The sequence below is a fragment of the Pollachius pollachius genome (genome assembly GCF_949987615.1).
Source record: "Pollachius pollachius genome assembly, chromosome: 11".
Classification (NCBI taxonomy): Eukaryota; Metazoa; Chordata; class Actinopteri; order Gadiformes; family Gadidae; genus Pollachius; species Pollachius pollachius.
The window spans coordinates 17,597,506-17,625,005 of record NC_136944.1 but is presented as its reverse complement, the minus strand read 5'-3'; the positions used below and the strand labels follow the sequence as shown (position 1 = coordinate 17,625,005).

Below are 27,500 nucleotides of genomic sequence, written 5' to 3'. Positions count from 1 at the left end.
CCCCCCCTCACAACCCCTACTCTACGAGGAGCTGTTAATGAGCCGCACACCAGACCACACCCCACTACCCACAATTCCCTTCTCCTTCTGTTTGAAAATTTAAACCACGGCGTGGCCCTTTCTGTCCGTGTCACTTTGTACCTGAGGAGGATGGAGCTGTCGTACTGTGTCCCTCCTCCTCCTCCTCCTCCTCCTCCTCCTCCTCCTCCTCCTTCGGTTGCCAGGTTCCTGCTCTTTGTATGTTTATAATCTCTCCTGGATAATATGTAATCGCAATTGTTCACTTAAGACGCATCACATTGGAGTCAATCCTGCGGTTACGTGTGTACATGTTACCATGGTTACTGCCGGGTAAAGACGGTTGTCAAGTACCGGCTCCCAATACGGTCGGTAAGGATGTTCAGCACCATGGGAAAATACAATCAATAGTTCCCGCTCTTTTTCAGCACCAATCCCGACAATCTCCTCTGCCTCCTTCTCTTCATCACAAGTTATCCCTAATTTTCTCAAATGGAATTGTTTGTTTTGGTGGTTGTTGTTCTTTCTGGTAAATATATCCCCTTGTTATAATTGTTATTATGTTAGCATTTATAACATGTCCTCCATCTTGTTTAGGAAGAGATCAACTTTGCCAAAGTTGTTCCGAGATATTTTATTCCTTTATATGTATACATATATTATATATATATGTATAAATATAGTTTTTTTGTTTTTTCTTTGTTGTAAGCATGATTCATATATTTGTGTGACCGGTAAGTGCAGGGGTCTGTGGTGTGTTAGCGGGGTAAGCCTGTGTAGCATTGTTAGCGTACGCAACAGGTGGCTGTTTGAATGTAGGCCTACAAACGATGGTGTTGTCAAAAAAAAACCAATGAACCTGTTTACTTCACCACAAAGAGTTATATTGCTTATAGAGAGATGATATGTTTATATATAAGCTATTATATGTGTTAATTTTGTACAGTAAATTTCCTACACTAAATATAAATATATATTTTAAAGGCACGACACATTCAGAGTACTATTATTGGAGAATAAGATTATGTTACTCAAAGGTAATCACATAGTGGTATTTTGATATTCTATATTAGCTCGGATGTGTTAGCTATACAAAGATATTTCAGCAATTTCCAAATCCTTCGGGGAATTCTCTACTTCGGCATTATGTAACACGTTGCTCTCATGTACGCATAAATGACCTCTGCCATTTTAAATCACTATCGGTATTCTTAAAACCCACCGCACACATACCTTTGGTCACCACAGTCATCAACCTTTAGTGTTTGAAGCAAAACCGCTGTCTTGCTACCTGCGCACATGTCTTAGACGTGTGGCCTGTGAGAGCAGGTCTTGTGTTGGCTTATGTTTGCAGGGATAAAGTTACTATGAAGGAGGGGACCTTCTGTAGCTGGGGCCTCTCTCTGGGTTCCATTGTTCCCACGGTTGGTTGTAGCACGTCCCCTGTTCCTGAGTGATGGACAGCTAGAAGTGTCCTGCAGCACTCACCTTGTGAAAGCTTTTGTGTCGTGTTATGTGCGCCGTATGCTCTCTGTTAAGCCCCCATGCCGTAGGGTTTGGTTTTCATGACTGGAACAACGTTTGTACTATTGCTCTCCCCGAGCACCTCACGCTTTATGTATGAGAGAAGAAACCCAACATAGGACTAAAAGCCAATATACTGATTCACGCGTCACCCCAAATTACCTCACTGTAGAGTGATGTCACTACCTCACCCGCGGTCGATGGAGAAAACCCTGATTATTCTGAGTCTATTTCAGTGCCTTGAACACATCGACTGCAGTTTGTCAGCAGAGAAATGTTTTGAGGTCCCACCACAGTTTCACCTCTGCGCTGAACGGCCCCTGAAAGGCAGCTGCCGGGCCCCGGGTTAAGCACGTTGCGATGGACCTCCCTAACCCTTGTATTTATGGCAACACCAACGCTTTGCAGTGTACAAAACGATGGAGCATAAAGAGGGATTCTGTTACGGGTGTCAACAAATAGATACATTACTTTGTGCTGCCCTATGTCATTTGTAGTGTCTAAATAAACTCTTTACCAATGATTTGATCTGCTTTCTTTCTCTTCTGGTTTGTAAAGAAATGAGCAATTAAATAGTGAATATTATAAATAGTGTCAAATGTGGACTAAAACAAGGGTAGTGTTGGTTAATGACCTACAACCAAAATATAAAAATGTGTCATTAGGCCTGTATGAGCAGATTCTATGCTGACAATTCAAAAAAAGGATGGAGAGAACATAACTCCTGAAAAAAGTTGATAAGAGAAAAGAAGGAGCGAACAGGAAATTGAGAAAAAAACAAGAAAAGAAAGATGGAGACACAGAGATAACCCCAGGGCTGCAAATAAAACTCAAACCCCACCCAAAGGATCCCTTACACTAATCTGAAAACAACCACAATCTGTTACCCAATCCTAATAGGAAAACCTTAGGTTAAGTTTACAGTTCTAGAGTTTCTAAAGTGTTTCCTTGACATGTTTTGTTTATGGGGTTGATATTTGGTTATTCTATTGAGATTTAGGTAGGATGTTTTATAGCTGGCCAAAACAACAGAATAATATAAGTCAGAAAAACGTCTAAATATAAACTTCTAAAAAACATTGAATTATAGGCCTTATAATTGTCAAAGACAGCAAAAATGAAAACAAAGATGCTTAAAGACCTCTTAAAATAGTCGAAATACCGCTAAAATGCATCCAAAAACCCAGACAGAATATGCTGAGTAAGATGTTGATTGGCCAGTTAATTGCAGATCAGAGGGTGCGGGAGATTGCCGATTTTGCAGACCAGTCGATTCGCTTTGCATGAGGACAGATGATTTTGTTCATTTTAACACTAGGTCTCTACAAAACCATTTGACACGTTTGATAGCGACAATTTACTGGTTCCATGACACTGGTGGGAACACATCCTTACTTAAAACTATGCCTCCTATTTCTTCTATACTGGTGAAAGCAGCAGCAGAGATTCTCAATAGTATATTAAAAGTTTCTGCACATCTTGGAGCCCCTCGCCTCCTTTACAGCACGCTGCCCACACGAAGCACAATGACATCATGAGAAAGTTGTCCCCGCATCGACCAGGCGGCCGTTGCCAGGCGACCGGCGGCTGTCGGGGGAGGGGCGGCAAGGGCGAGTAAATAAAAGTGCAGTTTCCAGTGTGTTTGCTCGACGTCCTCCCCTCGCAGGAACCAAGCCTCGTTTATTGGGTTACAGAGTGGTGTGAAAATCCCGGGAACCAGAAGCATCTACCGTTCCCTTCCACGACACCACACACAAAAAACGCCTTCCCTCAGTGATGGAGAATTGAGTATTGGCATGTTTGGACAGTGTTGTGTCATTCCAGAGCCAGTGTTAGCTAAGTACACCCATTTACTGAAAGCTCATTGACAAATCAAATGGTGGAACAATACGTTGAGGCAAAGTGCATAAGTAGGCCTGAATCTTGAATCCATGCCTAGAACTGAATTATTTCCATTCTATTTAGTCGATAACTTTACTTTTTCTCCTGTTCTCAGCTATATTCAACTTTATTCAATTGCTTTTACTTTAATAAAATATCAATTAAATCAAAGGTTATTTTGGTTTGGTTTCATAAGATCCATCACAGTCGCTGATCATCATAAACAAACAGTTCTTTGGGTTGCACAAGCCTCTACAATGGTCAAAGTTTATCACATTTCTTTGTCGAAAGTTATGGAAATATACCATGTATGCTTCATGATATTTTTCTGTCAAATGTTCCGATGTAATTAATGTAAATGTAAATAATGTAAATAATGTCCAGCTGGTCTAAGGTGTAATGATGCAGTGTGATAGAGCTAAGGTAAGGCTTAAGATGGGCATGGCAAGGATGTTGCTCTATGCGTCTTAAGGTCTTCCCAAGGGCTTTGATCTCATCACTCAACACGCTTGCAAGAAGCCATGTTTAATGAATGCGGTTCAAGAAAGAGCTTCAAACTCCATTTTCACACACACATGCATGCGCGCATGCACGACACACGCATGCATGCACGCACGCACATACAGACACACAGACACACTCACGCACACACACACACACACACTCACACACACACACACACACACACACACACACACACACACACACACACACACACAGAGGGGCAGCGAAAGAGGAGTGGAAAAAAACATTTTTTTTCTCTTCCTGGAAACTCATAACCCTCTAGCAGATTATAGGGCATTTTCTCAGGCGCCTAATTTGCCGGTTGACTTTATCCTGCCTCCCACAGAGCCAATGTGTGTATGTTAGGGTACTATTCTGATGTTATGGTTTATTTATAAAGCCCTGAACCTGTGCAGAACAAAATATTCCACTCCATCCTTATCACAATGTGTCTAATAGATCTTTTATTCCGACTTCCTAAGAAATGCAAGTGTGTATTTTTGTTGTTTGTTCGAATAACAATCATTATGTATCCGTAATAGAATTATAAGGATGTAAATGCATCAATTCAATTTGTTGATATGCGGTTCATATTTTTCCTAAACATCGTAAAATATTTAAATGTTATTTTAGAGGAAAAATGACACATCCAAGCGACAAACAAGGATTGGGTTCAAATAATAGAATACAATGTGCTGGCAGGCTCAGAAACACAGCCGGTTTCAATGACTGGTCTTGTCCAGACATCGAGGGAAGGCGATAGGAAGATAGACACATCAATGCACTTTGTTTGTAACTGAACATAAGCCTTTTCTATCTGTTGTTAAAAAATACAAATGTTAGGATATACGTAGTCTCAAAAATCAGAATTTAGATAAATAATCTAAAGCCTTATGGCAGGCGAGCTGAAATCTGGGCAAACAGGGTCTTTCACCTTGTTTCGACATCATCTTGCTCGAGGCAGGGATCTGTAGGTGTTTAATGGGCAAACACAAGGGATTGGCCAGCAGCAGTTAACTGTAAAACAGTGGTTGAAAGGATTCAAATTCAACACCATGTAGAAACTGTCCACTGTAGAAATGCACGCATTAAAATCATCTTCTGAAAGCCTCATCCACAGAAATCTCTGTAATGAAACTAGAAACAAAGCGTAACTCTGTCCTTTGATATTTCTGGTTTCCAGCCCAGGTTCTGTGCAACCCCCCCCCCCAGAAGTCCTGCTTATAACATGGTAGGATGTTTGGCTCTCAGATTAGGATTCAACCAAGGGCCTGAGAAGTTAGTTCACAAGAGGACAGTCAAGATATTTCAAAAGTGATTTCCAGTAGGGTACTGAAGAAAACCAAACTTTGTTATTTGCAAAGAATTCCAGGATTGCAGGTTCTTTGGGTGCGGATGATTGTATGTGTGGCATTTTATACGAGCAACGACAGGGCAGCGCCGTGTCTGACCGAAGGTGTCTGGAAGACTGCTGCTGCAAAGGGAGTCCTTAAATCGGTGTGGGTGGCAGCAGCCATCCTCTTGGCTGGCCCATGTGTTTATAGCATTGCCCCCGTGCACAGGCCACACACACACACTCACAAAAATATACATATAAACCACAGAGATCCTATTGAGTCCATCTAATTAAAGCAGTGTGTGCGTGTGTGAGTGTGTGTGTGTGTGTGTGTGTGAGAGTGTGTGCGCATGTGTGCGTGCGTGTGTGTGCGTGTGTGTGTGTGTGTGTGTGTGTGTGTGTGTGCGTGCATATTTATGTGTGTGCCCACCAGTGTGTGAGTAGAGTCAACACATTCCTCACATTCCAACACTTCCCAATGAGCCACTACTCACAACTCACTAGCTCCTCTGTTCTGCCCCCTACTATTTCTCTGACTGACTCCAGGGGTATTTTACTCCCCCCCCCCTCTCTTTCTCTGTGACACATGACGACTGCAATGTGCTGTCATGGCATAATTTAATGTTTTTATTGAAACCTTTTACACAGACCCTCCCATACTGCTGGTTGAGTGAGAGACAGTTTGTCAGGGTTTTTTATATATTGTGTTTTTTTTATCGTACGGCTCTCTCTTCCCTGCGTAAGGTAATAAGTATTACGATATTTATTTTACGAATATATATATATTATGATATGTATTACTTGTAGTCAATTCAAGTAAACACATTTCAACAGCCTAGCTTCTTAGTTACTTTGTGGCTGTGACCTGTCTGTAGCTGCACTACAACGCTACGTAAATAAGACACAACAACTACATCTGAAAGCTCTCAGACATGGATGGTCTTCAGCATTAAGAACCACTTCAAATTCTACATCCGCATATACAGGACGTCGGCCCCCTGATTGAACCGAACAGGTTTTATACTGAAGAGGCACCCTCAACACCACCACCTGAAGACTTGCATCTGTTAGCTGTCTGGCAGCTGCTATGGCGAGCGCAGAGGAAGGAGAGACAAGGTGAGATGGGCCAGAGAGTGAGAGGACGGCCTGCTGACGTCCAGGACAGCTGGGCCCATTGAAGACACAAGTCAGTAACTGAAGCCAACTAGCACCCGCCTGCCCGTCTCCTCGACGTGCCTTTCCTCCTTCTGCTGCTCCGAGATGCATTCTCAGAGACAGAGACTGAGTGAGAGACAGAGAGTGAGACAGAGAGAGAGAGAGAGAGAGAGAGAGAGAGAGAGAGAGAGAGAGAGAGAGAGAGAGAGAGAGAGGGAGAGAGAGAGAGAGAGAGGGAGGGAGGGAGAGACAGAGAGAGAGAGAGAGAGAGAGAGAGAGAGAGAGAGAGAGAGAGGGAGAGAGAGAGAGAGGGAGGGAGAGAGAGAGAGAGAGAGAGAGAGATAGAGAGAGAGAAATAGGGGGGGAGAGAGACAGAGAGAGTGACAGAGAGAGACATAGAGAGAGAGAGAGGGAGAGAGAGACACAGCGAGAGAGAGAGAGAGAGAGAGAGAGAGAGAGAGACACACAGAGAGAGGGAGATAGACAGAGAGGGAGAGAGAGAGAGAGAGCGTTCTCAGCAAGCCACCGTTACTATAGGAACACTGTTTGCATTTCCCAGTCATTTGGGGGGGTTGCATTGGAGGGGGGGGGGGGGCTTCACTGGTTTCCAACAGGAATTCAGACGTTCATTTTAAATGCATTGACCTCCCCTGGAAAAGTGATTATCTGCGCTGCCTGTCTTATTCAAAAGACGTTCAGTACGTTCTCATTAAATCGGAATGAGAACACACACACATGCACACACACACACACACACACACACACACACACACACACACACACACACACACACACACACACACACACACACACACACACACACAATACGAGGGGAAAATGTCTATCAGGAATGTTGCTGAAGTTCCAGACGGGAATATTGAAAAAATACAGTTTTGATAAAGTATGCAGGGTGGGTTTCTTGAAGTGCTGGTCTCTCTCTCTTCCCCCTGCGCTCCAAAGTTGTGCATCAAACTTTTTGCAATTGGGTCGGTCAATAAAAAAACGCCCAATAGTCATTGTCTTTTTGATAGTGGTTCCTTTAAATCACTTTAGTTGGGATAGTCTCTCTCTCTCTCTCTCTCTCTCTCTCTCTCCCTCATTCTCTCTGTAACACGCACACACACACACACACACACACACACACACACACACACACACACACACACACACACACACACACACACACACACACACACACACACACACACACAAAACGAGGGGATAGTGTCTGTCAGGAATGTAACGCAGAGGTTCCAGACGATGATCTCTGCCTATTAACTATTGCCAAGAAATGCACACCTTAAATGCTTCTTTGAGTCAGGAAAGTACTCTAGTTACATGTATTTTACACTTGATAGAATCACATCAGAATGCCAACTATGTGGTTGGGAACGGTACAAGGAATAACTTGGGAAGAAGGGAAGAACTAAAAAGAACACATTCATCCTAACTCCGGTGGAAAAACCAAACACAACATGGGACCAAAATGGACAGACATTGGGCTGCTATTTTAGACGTTGTGGATGGCAGCATCATGCATCATTTACGATAATCGTCGTAGAGCTCCACTCCCTCCTACCGGCCTCCCATGTATTTTATTCAAACAAGAGCAAAATTAAGAACCCTCGCAAATTATGCATGCCCTGCAATGCATGCCAATCAAAACTTGCATTGTGGTTAAAGGGAACTGGTTTCAGCCCCCCCCCCGCCCCCCTTCCACCCAATCACAGCCCTTTACTGTGTCTTCTCCCCCGCCCTCAGTCCCTCTCCCCCGCTCTATCTCTCGTACCAGACCAGTGCAGGAGAACAAAGAGTCCTTTCACATTGACCTTGACACCCCCAACCCCCCCCCTTCACCACAGGAACCAATGTGATGGAATCCACCCAAACTTTATATCAATCTCTCTTCCCCCTGGCATACGTTAGGGGGGCTGAGAGGGACCCTTCACAGGGGGGGCCGATGCAAATCTTACTATAGAGTTCCTGTTAAGCGTAAGTTCGGTGGAATAATAACTCAGGTAAAGCGGAGCTAGACTTTGTGTTTTCCATTTATTTTAAGTTGCCATTTTGTCCATTTCAAATATTTTTCACAAGCATTTAAAACAAGATGGTGGATCACTTTTAAATAACATATAAAAAACGATTCTCAATCCACGATCCTCAATGCCGAGCTCTTGGAACATAGCATTTTAGTGCTTGGTGTGGAAAGCCTGACACAGAAGACAACATTCACGTTGGAAAAATAGGACTTCTGTACTTTAGTTGTTTGTTTTTCTTCTTCTTCTTCTTCTTCTTCTTCGTTTTTCTACAATTATAAAGTCCTAAATAAAAAATAAAAAAACTCATCCATCCAGCCATTAAAATTCAAACCATCTTTTTATATATACAAAATAATAAAAACAAACTTTCACTTTTTACATTTCATCGAGAAATAACTTCCAAAACTGTACATTGAGCTTTTTTTTTGCAAAGCACTTGGGTCGCTCCATAAAAAAAAAAAAAAGAAAGAAAAAGAGAAAAGGTAATTCACATTTTTTACACACATTTACAAAACAACGCGAGCAAGCTCTGCTACATATCCACCCTGGCAGTGTCTCCAGGGGAAGAGGCCGTCTGGTCACGGTCTGGCTCTGCTGAACAGAGTCCGACTAGAAACACTGCTTGGCGACACATTAGGAGCTCCCCCCCTCCTCCTCCTCCTCCCCCTCCTCCTCCTCCTCCTCCTCCTCCTCCCCCTCCTCCCCCTCCTCCTCCTCCTCCTCCTCCTCCTCCTCCTCCTTCTATAGAAGCCGTCACAAGACAGCAGGAGTGGGGGTCTGGGATCTGAGCCGGGGGATGCGGGATGTGAGAGGGGGGGGGGGAGAGGGGTCGCCGGGAGGGACATCTCCTCCCCCCTCCGCCATTCAGTCCTTCTGACTTCATGGCTGGCCCTCTTCTCCACCCCACCGCAGCAGTCGCCCTGGAATCCGCCTCACCCCCGGATGTGGGACCTTGCCCTCAAAATGCGGACTTGCCCTTCAAGTGGTGGGCTTGCCCTCGGCCTCCCCTTAGTTTATGAACCCGGGGGGGGGGGGGGGGGGGGGGGGGGGGGTGGTGGCTTCAGTCCGTGTCCACGTGACAGGGGTTGGTCCCGAGCCGCTGGGCCTCGCTGTACAGGCGCAGGAAGTCCTTGAAGCGCGGCGCGCAGCCCATCCACGCCTCGCCGAAGCGCACCGAGCCTGTGAAGAGGAACTCCCCCTCGCCGGGCTTCACCCCGCACTGGGGGGGCATGCTGACCCGGCCCGTCCAGCCGCGGGCCCGCACGCCGCCCGACACGAACACCCGCGTCTTCTGCCGGTACAGGCGGCCGATCGCCACGGTGACCGACGACTTGTCCTCGTCGCGGTCCACCTTCTGGATGGTACCCCGGGCGACTGGACATGCGAGGAAGGGTCAAAGGTTAGGTGGCGCTGGACTGGGACAACTGCGTGTTGTTTTGCTTTTCTATGCTTTCGTTAAAGCTCGGAGAGCGTACAGAGTGTGTGTAGTAGAAGTGGATGGAGTAGATGTAGTAGATGTATTAGTAGTAGATATAGAAGTAGTAGTAGTAGTAGTAGTAGTCGTAGTAGAAGTCTTCAAAGTGTTCCAACTGCAACACAGAAACCAACTTACCAAAGTCACTGGTGCAAACTGCTAGGAGCATTTCCGCATCAGTGCACGGCTGGCAGGGAGCTGAGGAGAAAGAGAGGAGACAGAGGATAAGCTTTAGTCCAAATTGCTCTTCTTAAAAGCTCACACACACATGCACACACACACGCACACACACACACACACACACGGGGGAAACCCCAGTGGCCCTGATTTGCAGTGTGACAAAATCATCTTGGTGCCGGGGTTCAGGATTTTTCTAGTTAATACTGAACCCTCAAAACGCATACTTGTGGTCAGCCAGCCATGTAGGGCAAGTGCTCTTCACCGAACACAGAACACAAAACCTGGCTCTCAGTGATTAAGCTTGAGGCCTCTCATAGCATACCCTTTCTCTCCACCCATGGGGGTAGAACAGGAGTCAATGTGTCACATGCTCTGGCCTTTAAAAAAAACAAAAACTGCCCGTGCTGTTGCTACAGAGATCTTCTTTGCTCAGAGAAAAATGCAGGAGTGTGTGCATGAGCGTGGGGGCGCCTTGCTAAGCCATCTCACGCAGAACCAAGAATCCCTTCACACGTCGCGACAAACAACAACCAGATGTTTAGGACGAGTCGGGGCGGCGACACACTAATCAACAGGGTGTAGTGTTCCGGCCCGAGGGTTACGACGCCAGCGGCGTCCTACGGGGGTACGGCTGCACCGAACCAACACTGGGAGACCAAGGGGGAAACAAAGGTGCAACAAAAAAACACAAGCATGACCCACCAATACAGACTGTTGTTGTGACTGACTCCACCAGATGATGAAACACACCGAGCGAGAGAGCGACAGCAAGAGAGAGCGAGAGAGAAACAGAGCAGAAAACCAAACATGTTATTGATCTAAACAAGCCCAAATTACAGGCCCCCCCCGCATAAAGATAAAAAGACCCTACAGGGCGACTCATGGGGGGCGTAAACGAAAGCGAGTTAATGGACATTCTCCGGCTGTACCCCGACCAGACCCTTCAGGCCAGGCTTTGTTTAGTCACAGTGCGAGCAGCAGCCAATGGCCTCGCCTGATCCCTCGCCCCCTGGCTCGAGGAGGGCCCGAGCGTTTTACAACAGGAGGAAGGGACCCTAATGAGAGCCGTCAAATAACATGATTAGTTGACTCAGGTGGCCCCCGGGGGCCCCGGGGGTGGATGCCTTTATTAGCACTGGTTTTCTTTAGCTCCAGGGCCAGGTGCGGAGGGGAGAAGTGGTGTTGGGGGGAGGGGGGTGCTTGAGCTGCCCACTCAGCGCTGGGGATATGGGTGTGGCTCTAAGAGAGAGTGGAGGCAAACCTCAACGCCCTTTTGATCTGGGAGAACAGGAATTCCTTTCAACAGTTTATATGTCATATTCTGGTCGATTGGTCCACGTCGATTACTTTTGTTTACAGTAAACGAATGTGGCGTTTGTGGAAAAGAGGGGTCGGGACTTTTGCTTTGATTGCAAAAATGAAGACGCAGCGAGTGGAAGACACTGGTGATCGCCACGGCGGAGACATTGAGCTCTGCTGTCGGTGGAGGAATGGGACGATATATTTAGCCGCCCCTGCCAGGGGTGAATGGCAGCACATGAGTTGAAGCGTGAGCACGTCTTAGGGTCAACTCGCGCTGTAATACAACACTGCGCTTCATCACCGCAGAGTTCAGAGGTCACCGAGCCTCCCCCCCCGAAGCTCAGAGTCCTGAGAACAGCTGGAGCGTTTAAGGGGCATCTCCGATCCTGGGATCCGGTAGAAGACGTCTAGGGGCCAACCTTAGCATTAGCAGCCGTGACGTCGAGGAGGGGCGAGGAAGGGAGGGAGGGAGGGAAGGAAAACTCAAAATGTTCGCTTTCTCCTCTTCCTCCCCACAATGCAATGCAAACGAGCAGCCGAGCCGAAGTGACGCCGAGCGGAGCACAGGTTTCACATGTCAGACATGAAACGGAACCACAGGAATGGAACTGGCAGCAGAGTCAGCATCTCTACGCGGGCCCGTGCACATGTTGCAGCCCTCTGATCAGAACCACTTCACAGACGCAGACGGGGAGGAGGGATGGCGTTTGGAGTGGTTTTGTAGAAGAAGAAGAAGAAGAAGAAGAAGAAGAAGAAGAAGAAGAAGAAGAAAAAGAAGAAGAAGAAGAAGAAAGAAATGAAAGGCAGGGATGAAGGGGGACGGCGATGATACAGTGTCCGCAGGAACATCTGGAGCCAGATGCATTCCACCCTAATGGAGCCGGATTCACTAATGGCGCTCGGAGCTTGGGGGGGAGAGGGGGGGGGGGAGAGGGGGGGGGGGGGGAACCACCTCAAAAGCCCTGCGGAACGGGAGACAGATGAGGAGCAGGCCGGCGGGAGGAAACCCTTGTGATGAGACCGAGAAAATGAAGACAAGCAGGAGGAAGGGGAATCAAGGGGGAGGTAGGAAAGAGTGAGACGGGGGGGGGGGGGAAATGGAAGGGCCATGAAATGAGGAGAAAAAAGGAAAAAGGAGGGCTGGGTGACTGATTTGGGATAGGGTTTGGGGGGGGTGGGGGGAATATGCCTTTATGCATCAGAAGCTCCTCCCAACATCTGGGGGTAGATATATTTCAACATGATTGAGAATAACTCAATCCAAACTCAGCGGGCTGAGAAGGAGGAGAAAGAGAGAAGGGAAAAAGTATGGTGGCAGGAAGAGGGGAAATGGAGAAACCTAAATAAAAACAACAAGAGAAAATGTGCAGCAGGCGACGACACATCAACAGGGGAAATGAGCTAGAGAGAGAGCGAGAGAGTGAGAGAGCGAGATGGATGGAACCTGTCCAGGGACCAGCTAAGGGCACGCAGACGACACAAGACAACTGTCTCTGTTAGTCATCATCATGAGCAGGGGTGGAGGCGGGGGTGGGGGGGAGAGGGAGAAGTCTAGTCAGAGCTGCAAGCCACATCATCATCATCATCATCACCAAACCGCCTCATTCCACAGAGGCAACGAACAGAGCGCAGCCGTGTATTCAAAACAACTCCTCGGTAACCCCCTTCCTGCCTTATCCCTCCCTCAAATATTATTCTCTCCCTCCCTCTCTCGCTCTCTCATCCTGTAACCGTCTCTCCCTCTCGCTCTGTTGTGGCAGATAAGGGAGGCAGGATGCAGAGCGGGGAGACCAAACAGGCCGGACGAAGCAGGTATAACGGCATAATACCACTCAAAGTCTTCTAATATCCATGTTTTTCCTTTCTTTTTTTTCCCGCTCTGTTTTGGGAAGGAAAATCCCTCTGGTGGCGGTGGGTTCAGTGAGCTTGAAACTGCGCAGGTCTGGCAGGTACACAGCGTGAACACATAGCGGGGAGTTGTTTTCTAAAGGGAGGCCCTGTGTTTGGCTATGCCCCTCTGCACTCCGAGGCCTGAGAGATATTTCACAGCTCACAGAGCCCCGGCCACTGAAGCCCGGCCGGTCGTATGACGACCTACAAAAGGATAATCCCGGGATAATCTTTCAACGAACAAAATACAAAAGTGAAATGGGCACATTTGATACGGAAAAGCAAATGAGGCGTTTTTGGCGAGGTGTGGTGGTGGTTGGGGGATGGGGGGAGGGTAGTTTGGAGGCCTGGCAGAAAGCTTTGATATTGTCAAAGAAAATATTTCCTTAAGCCATTTTATGAGAGTAGTGAGAGAGGAACGACTCTTGGCTCCGGTGTTCGGCAAAGTGTTGGAACAAACCTGAACTTTCCTACGAGGAGTGTCCAACTGAATCCACTTTTTTCCACCAGTAGACGGCTGCGCTCAGCGCATGGGACAGCAGATTGTGTTTCAAAATAAAAAAAAAGGGAATCCATCCAAACAAAAGTCTGGCGTTTCCCGACACCCAGCGTAAGATTGAAAATAAAACACCGATCACACAAAATCCCCCCAAAAGAAAACACCAGTCCCTCATGTGTACTCCAAGATTCCACCACCACACCGCGAGCTAACCTTACCCGTTAGCTTCTGCAGGTCCACGCCGGGGCCGTCGCTGACCAGCTCGTACTGGAAGGTGGTGATGCGCCGGCTGATGTCGGTGCGCGGGATGGCCTCGATGAACAGCGCCCCCTCCTGGATGCTGAAGCAGTGCACCTCGCCGCGGGCCTGGTCCTGCTCGCGCAGCAGCAGCCTCAGCTTGCCGGCGCGGTCCAGGTAGACGTTGGTGCCGCTGGACTCGCCCGAGGGCTTGATGCACACCGAGAGGCGGGCGGTCGCCGTGGAGACCGTGTTGGGCCGCAGGTTGACGATGATGGCGCCCGTGGGGTACAGCCACTCCAGGAAGCCCTGGGAGCAGCGCAGGTACACCTGCTCTACGTCCCGGGTGTGGCCCTCGTGGGTGAGGCCGCTGGGGGGGGGGGGGGGGGGGGAGGAGAGAGAGGGAGGAGAGAGAGAGAGGGAGGGAGGGAGGCAAAAGGGTTTAAACATCAACAGTCAATGTCGAACCGCTACACCGGCAGAGACACGTTTCATTTTCAAGATCGTCCAAAGGAAAATCTTGTTTTTCAAATTGTGCCTTGTGTTTGAATTCCACAGACCAAGCGTATTGTATGCAGATGCAGTATTTAGACGATTATGTCTCAGCCTTAACTATTAACCACTGTTCCGGTCTTGTTTTTTAAGCCCACGCTTAACTCCCCAGAAGGTGAGGACCTGACCGACCGTGCTGAATGTGCACAGGACTTGAGACCGCCACATTCCTTCCGACGCATTATAAGCCAACTTAATGTGCGAGACTAGCTGCATGACCGGTCACGAGCCAGCGCATCCACTGGGTGACCCAATCTTCCAACACACACTTCCCCCCCACCCGCCCGCCACATTGTTCCCTTCCAAAAGGGCCCTTGGCATAACGCACAACTGGCACACTGCCTTGGGGAAGAGTTGGGAAGCAGAAGTGGATGAATGGAGGGCCACAGGGGCCTCTGGGCCAGACAACGGCTGCAACAGTAGTCGGGTCTGCTGCATGCAAGTGCAAATGCAGGTCACGCACCGAACCTCCCCTTGCTTTCAGGGGACCAAAGAGACTGGAAGAGACTTGTCCGGGCAGCGCTTCGGACTGTGGCGCCAGCATGCCCAAATGACTCCCTCCAGAACTTAATGCCTGGTCATGGCTTTGGAGAAACCGTGGTCCACCGTCAGTCATCCTGTGGCAAAAGCCAGCGTCAGGGGAAACCATCCCTTTTCTACCAGCACGGTCAATGCCAAGCCAGTGGTTTTGAGTGAAGGAGAGGTAGACGCCCAGCGTTCATGAAAACGAGATGCTGCTGCAATTCATAATGCGCATTGGATCTCATCATAATCCATGGGCACAGGCTGAGTATGCGGCTGAAATACAACAGACAGTCTCTGCTCAGCGCGACTCTAATTAGGTCTTTTCAACTTCATCTCTGCTGCATGCATTTAAAAGGGGATTAGTCATGAGTCTTACTAATAAACAACAGATTATGTGTTATAGACTCGCAGTGCTGCACACCCTATACCGACTCGAGGATTAGAGGGTAGTCCAAACCACATTTCTAGGGATATCACAGATGGAACAGATGGAAAACAGATTTCAGTAAGATATTTGATGGGTATTTCCACAGACAGAATTATCCACAATGCACTGTGCATGGACATAAAATGATTGCCTGTGGGTAGGTTTGACTAATGGTGCAGAAACTCGCGATGCTGGTAAAGTGGATTGGCAATAAAATCTTTTCGCCGTTTTAGACTTTTAGGCCATTTCAAATCACCAGGAAAGAAACACAATAAAATTATATTGTAATAGACAATCAAAAAACATCGTTTCCATATCTAAGACGACGCTCTTTGCATTGCGCCTTTTTTATTTCTTAATTCGGAGTAAGATTAGCATAAGAAAAGTTGAAGTTTGAGAGCCTCAGCCATGCCTATCCATGGATTAAAGTTCACTTTAAAGGCTTCAAGGTTACATCGCGCCTTCGACATTTAACGGGATTCAACTTCAGGCAAACTTTTCTTTTGACATCGGAGAGTAAATTGTATTAAAACTCATTCTCACCTGCCCTTCCAACTGCACTGATCACTCGAGTATTGGCAGAAAGAAGTCCGAATGAGGAGTAGAATAGTGACCGAATACGCCGATATCGGAGTGAGCATGTTGGTCCCACCGCTGCTGCTCTGCCCCGAGTGGACCGCACTTTCTCCTCTTCTCAAGTCAAGCAAAAGCAAGAAAGCCCCCCGACGTTATTCCAACAACACAGCGTCTCCATGTGCTCCCGTCTGCCTAACTTATAGATTTCAGGATTAACTTATGTTTAGAAGCTACAGCAAAAGACTAGCTATTGCTTATTCAAAGTTATTCTGGTGCGAGCAACGGTTGACAGCGGCGGAGCTCCTTCACAGAGCGCAGAGCGGAGCCGAGTGATTTGTCTATGATTTGCCCTGATTACGCTCTACGTCACTCCCCATCTTTACCACGCATGCGCAATACGCGCATCACCCCCGAATAGATATTTAAAAGAGGGTCCACTGGTAGGCCCCACTGTTATATTCACTTTCCTGACCCAATGGTATAAGTCAAATATAGAAATATAGGACACTGATAGGCCGACTTTATTCTGCCTTTTGATGATATATTGATACAATGGGTGTAGTAAATGATGAACAAACATGATACCTTCTTAAGGCAATTTATGGAGCTTTAAATTAATCAATTTAAGGCCAAAAGCTAGATCCTTTGACCTGAGGCACTGACATGTGTTATATGATATAAAATATGACTTTGAAAAAAACAACTGATGTTATCTCTGGTTAAATCAACCCGAAACATGCATAATTTTAACTGGCGGCCTGAGAGCGATTGAATCACAGTCAATTATGTATATGACTTTTCTCATATCCATAAACCCAAAATATCGTCTGAATCGGGCAAAACAAGTGCAGGGCTGCAGGCTGACTAATGCTCACTGATTCATTTCATTTTTTTTTTCGAACACAAAGTTCTGCCGCGGGATTATGAACCTGGGATAGAAACCCGTCGGACAAGCAGAACCAGGGCTGTCTGTAATTGCTACTTAACCCTCGTTTTTCCCAGTTTTTATTGTGGACCTTGCCCCAGTTTTTATTGTGGACCTTGCAGTCAATTGTGGTGACAGTTGTATGTGTATGAATGTACGTGTGTTTGTGTGTGTGTGTGTGTGTGTGTATGTGTGTGTGTGTGTGTGTGTGTGTGTGTGAGTGTGTGTGTGTGTGTGTGTGTGTATTTGGTTGTTTGTTCATATCTGTATGTCTTATATACTGTTTGTTAGTGTGTGTGTGTGTGTGTGTGTGTGTGTGTGTGTGTGTTTGTGGGTGTGTGTTCATATCTGTATGTCTGATATACTGTTTGTTAGTTTGTGTGTGTGTGTGTGTGTGTGTGTGTATGTGTGTGTGTGTGTGTGTGTAACATACACATACACACACACGTCCATACACGTATAGGCCTGGCTACACAAGTGTAATGATGGTGGCCTCCCTACCCCCTCCGTGTGTGTCCTGTCAGGGGGGAGTCTGGTTCCCTTCTCTTACCCTGGATGTGGCAATCACAGCACCGTGCGTGTCCTTACACGGTGACTGGAGATCTCCTTCAGCGACACTAACCTCCGGCACACGGTACACACAGCTCTAGTGTTTAGATGGACACACAAGACGCAGAGTGCAGCTCTGTCTGTAAACCCACACCCATAACGACCCATTATGTTATGTATTATGTACTTATTACATATGCACATATTTTATATAGTGTAATATGTAGTATGACTACTGTTCCATGTAAACGTTGTCCTAAAGGGTTCAGAGAAGTTTATTCACACACCTTTATATCATTAGTCCTGAATAGGCTGAATCCAAAACTAAGGAAACCAAAAGCCGAGTGAAGAGAAAGAAAAAGTAAACACAAATACATCTCATCCATCTGCTTTTAAACTATCCTCGGGTTGAGGGACAATTCGTTTTTTAACACCAAAAGGAACTTGCTACAAAGTAGGACAAAACACCTCACTGGTTTTGTTCGGAACAACAGCCACCACCAGTCGGTTAACACCTCTGCCATGTTAACCAACATCCGCTCCCCTCACACGCCTGCCCTCTCATTCTGGTGTCCGTAAAGGTTTGAGTCATTCCCAGTGAATCTCTCCCTCTCTTGTTATTCCAGTTGCCTCATCATCACAGCCTGCCGTCAGTGCTTGTTTTTGTAATCCTCTGAAAGGAAAGCAGGTTTTCCCTCTCTCACACCCCTCCACCTGTCACACTGTTCAGTGGAAGCAGTAGCCAGGGCAAAGGCGGGGGTAGGAGGAGGAATAATAGAGAATTAATGACAGACGCCCTGGGGGAAAAAACAAAAGGTTGGCTTCATCGGTACAGGATACTTGTGGAGCAGCTCAAACCAGTCACTAAGTGGATTAATGAGGAGGTGTATCGCCTTAATGACAGGATCCTTTGGAAAACAACCAGGAGATCTCGGTTGCTGACTCAAGACATGCTGCTACAGTTTGGGCAGGGAGAGTTGGTGTGGTTTGATTGGTGGAGAGAGGGGGGTGGGGTTGGGTTGAGAGAGGTAGTGAGGGGGGGGGGGGGGGGGGGGTTGGGGTCCTGTGTGTTGTCTTGACCTCTTATTAAGTGAGAGTCACTGGTGTGTTCACAGACAGCCTACAGCCAGGTGAAAAAGCAGCCATAAAGGAGATTGTGCCATAGTCAGGAACAACTGTGATGCCAAGTGTGTGTGTGTGTGTGTGTGTGTGTGTGTGTGTGTGTGTGTGTGTGTGTGTGTGTGAGAGAGAGTGGTTTGATGGAGTGTGTCTATGTGTGTGTGTGGGGGGGGGGTTGTGTTTCATTCCTAAGTCAGTTGTTGTAAAGGAATACAAGATACAAATTCAAAATACTGTACGGGACATTAACTAAATCTTTGTGCAGTAGTGTTTGATTGTATTTTTTGAATATAGTAGTGCTCCTGGTTCCTGGTATACTATCAGAGAAACTCAAGAAGATATAAACAAATGAATTCAAATGAAACAAATACAATCTCTGCAAGATTGTATTTACTGAATGAACACAAAGAACCCATTGTTCATGTTATCTCTCAGGTGCACAGTATTAAAGAACAAATTAATCCATAATCCTACGTTTGTTTGCGAGGAAAAGGGCTTGGCCACGGTTAATGTTCAACCACCCTTTAGTAAACCTTCCTTTTGCGCACTGGCGTCTCTGTGAAACGCTCCCCTGCTTGGCCGATTTATCTCTTCGGGGCTTGTCTTGGCCTGTTTTTATTGCGGGACCGCTATCTCGGACAGATAAACTGTAACCTCCAGTTATAAAAAAAGCATGTCCAACATCACGTCGGTATGCGCTTCAAGACGATACAATCAAGAGGCCGCCACGCCTGTCATCCTCCCCCTCTGGCTCTCGTCCAGACCTTCAGACATGCGTCTGGTGCGCAACGTCGGCTAATCACAACTCAGATTATCCCCCCACCCGCGCGTTGAAGTGCTTCATACCCGAGGACAGGTATCGCGTGTTTGTTCTCAATAACAGCTTGCTTAGGGGTGGGGGGATGGGGCGAGGTGGACGCAACAGACGCAACTTTGCTTCGCCTGGCGCAGCCGGCATACCAGCGCGTCTGACCCGTGCGTCTCACCAGTGCTGCCCATCCGACGGTTATCGGTTATCGCTCATCGTGAGGACTCAATTCATCCCCAGTGTGAAAATATGTGAGAAAAAAATGGTATATGTGAAGAATGCCGAAACCGTTGCCTCTTCTTTCCCAATGCTTTTTTTAGTCTTTTTTTTTAGGAAGACGAATTCCCTTTTGTTGCAACGACAGTAAGGCACTGTGATGGATGGAATGAGGAGAATATGTGAGTGAAGGGAAAAAAAGTGGGGAATTGTTCAACATTGCACATGACTGCTTACTTATGAAGAGCGTTTATGGTGTTTACTCTGTGTAGGAGGCCATAGTCCATACGATGCTGTGATACCTGCCACCATCACGCTGCAGACAAACCCACCTTTTCTTTTCCCGGACACTGAGTGAAACCGCAAAGACAAATACGGGAATCAAACTTGAAGGCTCAGCAGTTGAAGTTGGGGTCAGAAGGACTTTGAGTGGTTTGTGGGGGCCTCCACGCTCTAACAGGTGGAACACCAACAGACCGGCACAATGCAACTGAATTCAACTGTTTTCTGCCTTCATATTTCATAGTAGATCAGTTGAAGCCCTGGGCTAGCAGATAGCAAAGCTAGCAAAGTTCTTCGCTAGCCACAACTATCGCTCCAGCCCCATGTGAAGCGCTGGAAAGAACCGGTGAGAGGAAAGTGAATGTGAAGGAAGCAAACAAGTCACAACGTTTTAAATCGGTTTGTTCGGTATAAAAGCTCCAGGTTTCTCATTCGTCACATCGCAATGGCTGAATAGCGGCGCTAGCTTATAGCTAAGAAAGTACCTCAGTCTCAGACACAAACACACACACACAACACAGTGTCAAGCCGGGTGACTTCCGCTTGCCAGATTAGACGCGGTGAGCTGAATCCCATTGGGGGGGGGGGGGAATGGGGGGGGATTGTGCGATGTGCTTGATCAGCCCATGATTGGACACAAAAAAAAGGAAAACAACCAACGTCAGCCATTAGGGGCACTGATGCTGGGTGACAGCCATGGGAGAGACTGGGAGAGGGCCAGGGGAGAGAGTGCAAAATGCCTCCTTTTGTTGAACCTGAGAGGGGGGGGGGGGGGGGGGGGCAGACTGTGGTGATCATCTCCATCTATCTGCCCAAGGGCTCTGGCAGGGGACTCATGTGCTCCACACAACACACTCATCGTTCCCTCAAACTCTCCTATGGTGCATTGTAATAGCCTTGGGAAGGTTTTATTTGCATTTCAAAATCCAACACAACCCACGCACACTCACACAGACTCACACAGACTCACACCCCCTTTGGAGTTCGCACCCCAACAATATGAATACACTCAACACAAACAGCCCCCCTCCTCCCCTTCCTCCAAACCAACTAGTTTGTTATACTCATGCAATAATGAAGACTGGGGCCAGCATGCCCCAGTTCAGAAACTTCCAGGAAGGAAGCTGAAACATTATTATAAGTCCTTAACGTGGCGGGGGCCTTCGTCTGTCTTCAATCAGCGAGATATTCAAGCATAGATATTTGCCAGTCCACTGCGTTAATGCAATGGTACCCCGAGGAGTCATTTTATAGGTCATCAAGTTAACTTTTAATCATCTCTGTTCGCTCTGAGGACCCGCTGGGGAGAAAACTGTCTCCGTCTCTCTCTCTACGAGACATTTTTGAGGAAAAATAAACACAGGCCGACTCCAAACATTGCTCTGCATGGTGATATCGATCCATCACACGTAGTGTTTTCACTGTATTATCATGATATTTGCTACGTGAACAGTGAAGAAGGGGGGGGGGGGGCAGAGCAGAGAGTGTGTGTTGATTCAGGGAGCGTGAGGGAACATGAGCGCCCAGGCCAAGGGGAGAGCGCAGAAGAACAGAGAACAGTCCTGCCTTTGTGTCCGTCCACATTTTCCTCCTAAAAAACATTATATAAAAGCATGTGTTTTGCCCCGGAGAAGCGATCTCGGATAAACAAAGATTCCGTGCGCACCGAAAAAATAAAAGGATACTTCTTTTTGGAACACAAACAACAGCCATGGCAGCAGTGTGCTGTTAGAATGCAAACCCTTGCAGCGTTGTGTCTGTTCCACGGTGGGCTTAGGTAGGGCTTTAACACACTAAAAGGGTTTGTCAAGGTTCTTGAACGAACTCCCCAAACCGGAAGGGCGGTTGGGTTCCAGAACCTCTGGAGTAAGGGGCCTTGCGGGCTTGGTCGACTCTGAACATGACCAGAGTCTGACCTCCGCTCTGCCGGTTGACAAGGCGATGGCTGCCATGGTTACAGGTGAAATAAGATTCACGAGGAGAGAAAAGGAAAAATCAATGGTCGATGTGGTTGAGGTTTGTCTAAGAATGCCTTCATGTTATTATGGAGACCCACTCATGTAAACACATATTGACCACATTTTTATATACACATTGAAAAAGGTTTTTCAATAAACATTGAGAAACGTGCACCTCACACACACACACACACACACACACACACACACACACACACAAAGACACACACACACACATACACACACAACCACACAATCACTATTGAGAACATTAAGCCTCATCACAGTATGTTAAAGTATGTCCAGAAGGTATCGCGGTGAACAGTGAGGCCTTTACCCTTTGCATAGGAGACAACCTGAAACCTCTCATCTCTCCTACACGTTCCACTCTGCCGCAGTGCCAGGGCTTTTATTGGGTGCCACACGTGGCAAGCCTCCAACTATTTGTTCAGAAAGGTAGTAAGAAAGCGAGGGAAGGAAATGAGGTCATTAATGAATATGAGATCATAATATTGCTTCCTGTGATAAGCAAGAGTTACATATCAGGTGCTGAAATGTGATCAGTTCATGTAATTCATCCTGCGCTGGAAACGATAGGAGGGCATACACATAGATGATAGGATAGCAAGGAGGATTGGTTGTGGAAAACTCTCTTCTCATTCTTTTAATTCTACATATTTGGCCGTCAAAATAGTACATATCTTGAGAGCGCAGAGTTCATACCGCTCAGATGATCAAATTATATGAATCATTCCGTGATTCAATTCCGTGTCCCTGAATCCTACCCCTGCACGCTGGCCGTGCCAGAAGCATATTTTAGGGGGGGAAACAGCATGTTTCTTATTTAAACAAGGGGGGTGTGGTGGAAAGGCTGTAAGACATAACTAACGTATTAGTGGACATTCTGCCCAGCTTTAGCCGTTTATTCTACTGCCGTTGTGTAAGAGGCAGAGAGAGAGAGAGAGAGAGAGAGAGAGAGAGAGAGATATGGAGAGAGAGAGAGATAGAGAAAGAGAAAGAGAGATGGAGAGAGAGATAGAGAGAGAGACAGAGAGAGACAGAGAGAGAGAGAGAGAGAGAGATTGTGTGCTGGCTACACTGGGGTATAAAACACCCATTCCAACACACGTATTGCTGCCTGCTGGCAGAGGATCGCCTTCGTGATAATGAATCTCACCGGGGAACAATAATAAGAAGAAACACAAGGCCTTGTGCTACCTTTCCCATGGCCCAACTCATGTTGCTCAACCCTATAGTCTATTGTTTTGAACGGCCGCCTCTCGCTAGAGCCGGAAAGAAAACAACAACAGGTATGTGCCAACACACTCATTCACCGTGATATGTTTACGAACAGATAACCTGTTGGGTCTGTGACGCAGGTCAGCCCCCGGGTCCTGTCAGAGTCTGCCAACAGGTGTTACCGGTGAAACCAAGAGGAGCCAATGGGAAGGCAGGCACCGCAGGACGGGGGGGGGGGGGGGGGGGATGATCTCTCCCCTCCGGAGACCGACGAGCGATACCACGGTGATCTCTGTTACCACACGCATTAGCACACAGGCAACCCAGTGTGGACACAGGCCACTTCCAGTCAGGACGACGCAACCCCCCAGTGAGTCAGCGGGGAGGAGGAGGGGGTCATCGCAAGGCTCCAGAGAAATCAGAGGAGGGGTCAAGAGGTCAAGATACTGGGAGAAAACGCCCTGGATGAAATCACCTGCTGACAACCATTGAGCAATCGGCGGTCGTACTGAAACAACAGACTGCTTTAGGGATCCGCGGCAGGGGATTGCGCAAGCGAGGTCTTGCGGGTTATTGCTACGTTGTTTAATGAACTTTGGGGGACGGGGCTGTGTGGCTGTATAGGTGGAGCAACAGGAACAGCTGAGGGAGGGGGGGTGATGTCATTATTATTGTGCTGCGCTACTTTTCACTGCTAGCTCACCTGGCGCAGTCTGTGACGCACATGTGCACACCTACACACACACACACACACACACACACACACACACACACACACACACACACACACACACACACAGAAGCATACATGAATACACCCACAGATGTATTTGCATATACACACACATTCACAAGTGTTTGCACATACATGCACACAAACACACACACACACAGAAACCCAGCACACACACATCCACAAAAATGTTCATGCTCACACACACACACACACACACACACACACACACACACACACACACACACACATACAGACCCTAGGGACTAATTATTAACTTGTCTTGCTGGTTTATGTGCATTTCAACCACATAAACATAAACATTCACGCATAAACACGCACTTACACACACAAGAGAGACACAGAGCTGACATTTTTTACCACCCTGTTCATACACTTAAGGCTGACACACTTCATGCATGCAGCCAAGACATACGCCTTCCTACACATGGCCCACTTACCGTCGCGAGCATCCACACATTTCTCAGGCACAATGAGCCTGGAGCCCTTAACGCAAGTTATTCTGTCAATGTGAATCATTAAAAACATTTTACATCGACATTTGACATTTAACTACTCATTACCCTGTCAAGACACATGGTGTTTTATAGTTTATTAAGGAGTATACTCCTCATATTACTACATCCTTAAAACAGGCTAGGGACATTTTGGAGTAGGGTATTAGAGAAGCAAAAAAGTAAAAAGTCGGGAAACTGTGCTGAAAGTGCCCTGGTGTGTGTGTGCGTGTGTGCGTGTGTGTGTGTGTGTGTGTGTGTGTGTGTGTGTGTGTGTGTGTGTGTGTGCGTGTGTGTGTCTGTGTGTGTGTGTGTCTGTGTGTGTGTGTGTCTGTGTGTGTGTGTGTGTGTGTGAGACAGTTCAGCGTGTTATGACTTAATGCTGGCCGGCACCTGTGGAAATACATTAATCAGGGCAGGTGCGGTCGTGATTGGACCTGCGTACATGCAGGTGGAACAGGACGAACAGACGAAGGGTTGGACAGGTGGTGGTGGTGCAACCGCAAGCAACAACACCTTGCACAGAGCGGCAGCAGCCAAGTCGCTGGCATGCAAAACAAAAGTCTTAGCGCAACTGTTTTATCTCATTCAATTCAGAGCAGGCACAACATAACATCCATGGGGTAGGACTGCTTTATTTGATATTCAAAGCAACAATTCAACTAGTTTATCTGGCCCTGGCAGTTTGTCCGTTGTTGTTTTTCCGTCTCGGCGTTTGGGAGCAGAACCCACATAAATGAGCGGCGCTTTCCAAACTTTCAACAACCGTATGATCCTATCCCGGGAGATGTCCGCAAACAAACTGCACAAAGTGGGTAATTGACGCGTGGGTTAGGGGCTGTACCTCCGGCATGTCCTTCCCTAAACCCCCCCCCCCCCAGCGCTCCCCCTCCTCTCCCCACCCTTCCCAAACCTCAGGACCGCAGACTAACACACGGCATTCAACACAATGGAGCCGTTGTACACGATGTGTACACGATGAGGTAATGGGTGGGATTGTTGTTTCTTACTATTCAGGTACAAAAAAAAAACATGGCAAAATAAGAAAACATGGCCCTCCTTCTCCTTACCTCCTCGCTTTACCCCTTCAGTAATAAGTGTGGTGTGTGCGTGTGTTTGTGTGTGTGTTTGTGTGGGGGGCAGGGGTTGAATGATGTCTGGATTCATCTGATTGAAGGATAAAAGGGGTGGCTCGTGCACCTGGTGCTTGTGGCTGGGAGCTATAACCGCAGCTGAATGTGTGTGTGTTTGTGTTTGAGAGTGTGCAAGTGTGTGCAAGTGCATGTGCGTTCAAATTAAGAAGACAAAGCTCACACGCACAATCCACAAAAGAAGATGCAGCCTCTAATAATCCATGTGAGATAAAGGAACAGACAGATTGTTATCTGCATCATTAACGTAGAGGGGATGGTTCACCCTCCAGGCTTTTGTGTTTAAAGATCTCATTGGTGCCTCACCCGCCCAACATTCATAACACATCCCTGGGCAGGTAAACCACAAATATCAGCCTGTTTTCCAGAAGAGCCAGCATGGTCCGAACAGTGCCTGGTGGGCTTCCAGCTCTCGCTGGCCTCTAGGTGTGCTCTAAAAGCAATCGTGTCTTTCACCCGCTCAGGAAACATCTGCTAACATCTGTCCGTTGAACGAAAACGCATGTGCTTGTTTCTACATTTGTATGTGTGTGTTTGTGTGTGTGCTTGCACTTGTGTGTGCGTGTGTGTGTTTATGTGTGTGTGAGTGTGTGTGTGTGTGTGTGTGTGTGTGTGTGTGTGTGCGTGTGTGTGCGTGTGAGTGTGTGTGTGTGTGTGTGTGTGTGTGTGGATGTCTATGTGTGTGCGTGTGTGTGGCAGGATTGCCAGGAATGTTATCATTGTGTGCAAATGAACCACACTGTCTGGTTTATAGCCAATGAATGTTTGGGATTTGACATCATCCCCGGGCCACAGCGGTCCCATTGGTCAGTGGCTCCCTGTTTACGGATTCAGGGTGTTGTCCTTTGTATAAATACACAGGTCTGGTGGTGTGCAGCATGAAAAGGTAGATTAACTCCTCTTCATCCACCAAACCCCATCCGAATGACTCCAACGAGTCCCCCACCACCTCCACCCGTCTTGGTGTCATGGTGTGCGATCCAACCACCAGCGCAGTGTTTACTCATGCTAACGGTTTGATTCTTCTTCTGTTTAGCGCTTTGGAAAGAGCTTTAGAAAAGGGCTTTAGAGCAGGGCTTAAGAAGAGCGTGCCAGCTATTGTGGCTGAGCAGGGGTTGATAGTGTCTCCTTGTGTGCAGGTACGCAGAGGGAGGGGAAACATGTCCGCCCATGCCCGGGCTCAGACACCAGCACCGCTCGAGACGTGTTGACAGAGGAGGGGTCGGGGGTCGCACCTGCCGACGGTACGCCCCCCCGTTCCCCCGCACGAGTGAGGCAGCGGTGCCTCGAACACACACATAACACACACACAAACACATGTGCCTACATACCCATGCACACACAGACACATGTGTGCACACACACAGTGGTTTGGTTCACACGCACGTGGACCAACATGCAAATCCCACTTGAAAATAATTCAGCAGAGTGGATGTCACTAGCTATCTAGAAACTAGCTCAATTGACAATGAGTGTACATTAATTAACCATTCACTATCATTAGTTAATGCAGTAATAGGCATTAACTAACATTGAATTCAGAGTAAACTAATGTTCTAGTAATCATTTACTAATGGTGTTACTGTTTAATAATGGTGTTCCTTTTAACACTGGTATATATTTTTTTTTGGGGGGGTTAACCCACTCCCCCTAACTCTCAGCCTAACCCTGACCCCTATGCTAATGCTATATAATGCTTATAACTGCATTCACTAATGTAAAATAATGCTTAATTGATGCGCCCTTATTGTAAAATATGACATTAGTCCCTATCACATATATTTGACCAAAGCGTCGCTTGGGTTTCGATGGGTTTCATTATCAGTATTAGATGATGAGATTCTAGATATCCTGGGGAGGAGTATGCGTCGGTGTGTGCGGCGTGT

General features: G+C 47.3%; 2 protein-coding genes across 2 annotated transcripts in view; one reads left to right on the top strand and one right to left on the bottom strand.

The window, feature by feature from the left end:
* Positions 1–281, top strand: part of hlfa (HLF transcription factor, PAR bZIP family member a) — a 13,948-nt gene extending 13,667 nt beyond the window's left edge. Inside the window, exon 4 of the mRNA XM_079746132.1 lies at positions 1–281. This exon is cut by the window's left edge and continues 836 nt beyond it. The gene's annotated coding sequence lies outside the window, so the exon portion shown is untranslated.
* Positions 282–9,206: 8,925 nt separating this feature from the next.
* Positions 9,207–16,433, bottom strand: metrnla (meteorin like, glial cell differentiation regulator a). Its single transcript, XM_079746809.1, has 4 exons — positions 16,087–16,433; positions 14,021–14,409; positions 10,070–10,129; positions 9,207–9,831 (listed from the first exon to the last, which is right to left on the bottom strand). The coding sequence occupies exons 1-4, from the start codon at positions 16,182–16,184 to the stop codon at positions 9,518–9,520; spliced, it is 861 nt and encodes a 286-aa protein (XP_079602935.1). The 5' UTR covers positions 16,185–16,433; the 3' UTR covers positions 9,207–9,517.
* Between the last annotated feature and the right edge of the window lie 11,067 nt (positions 16,434–27,500).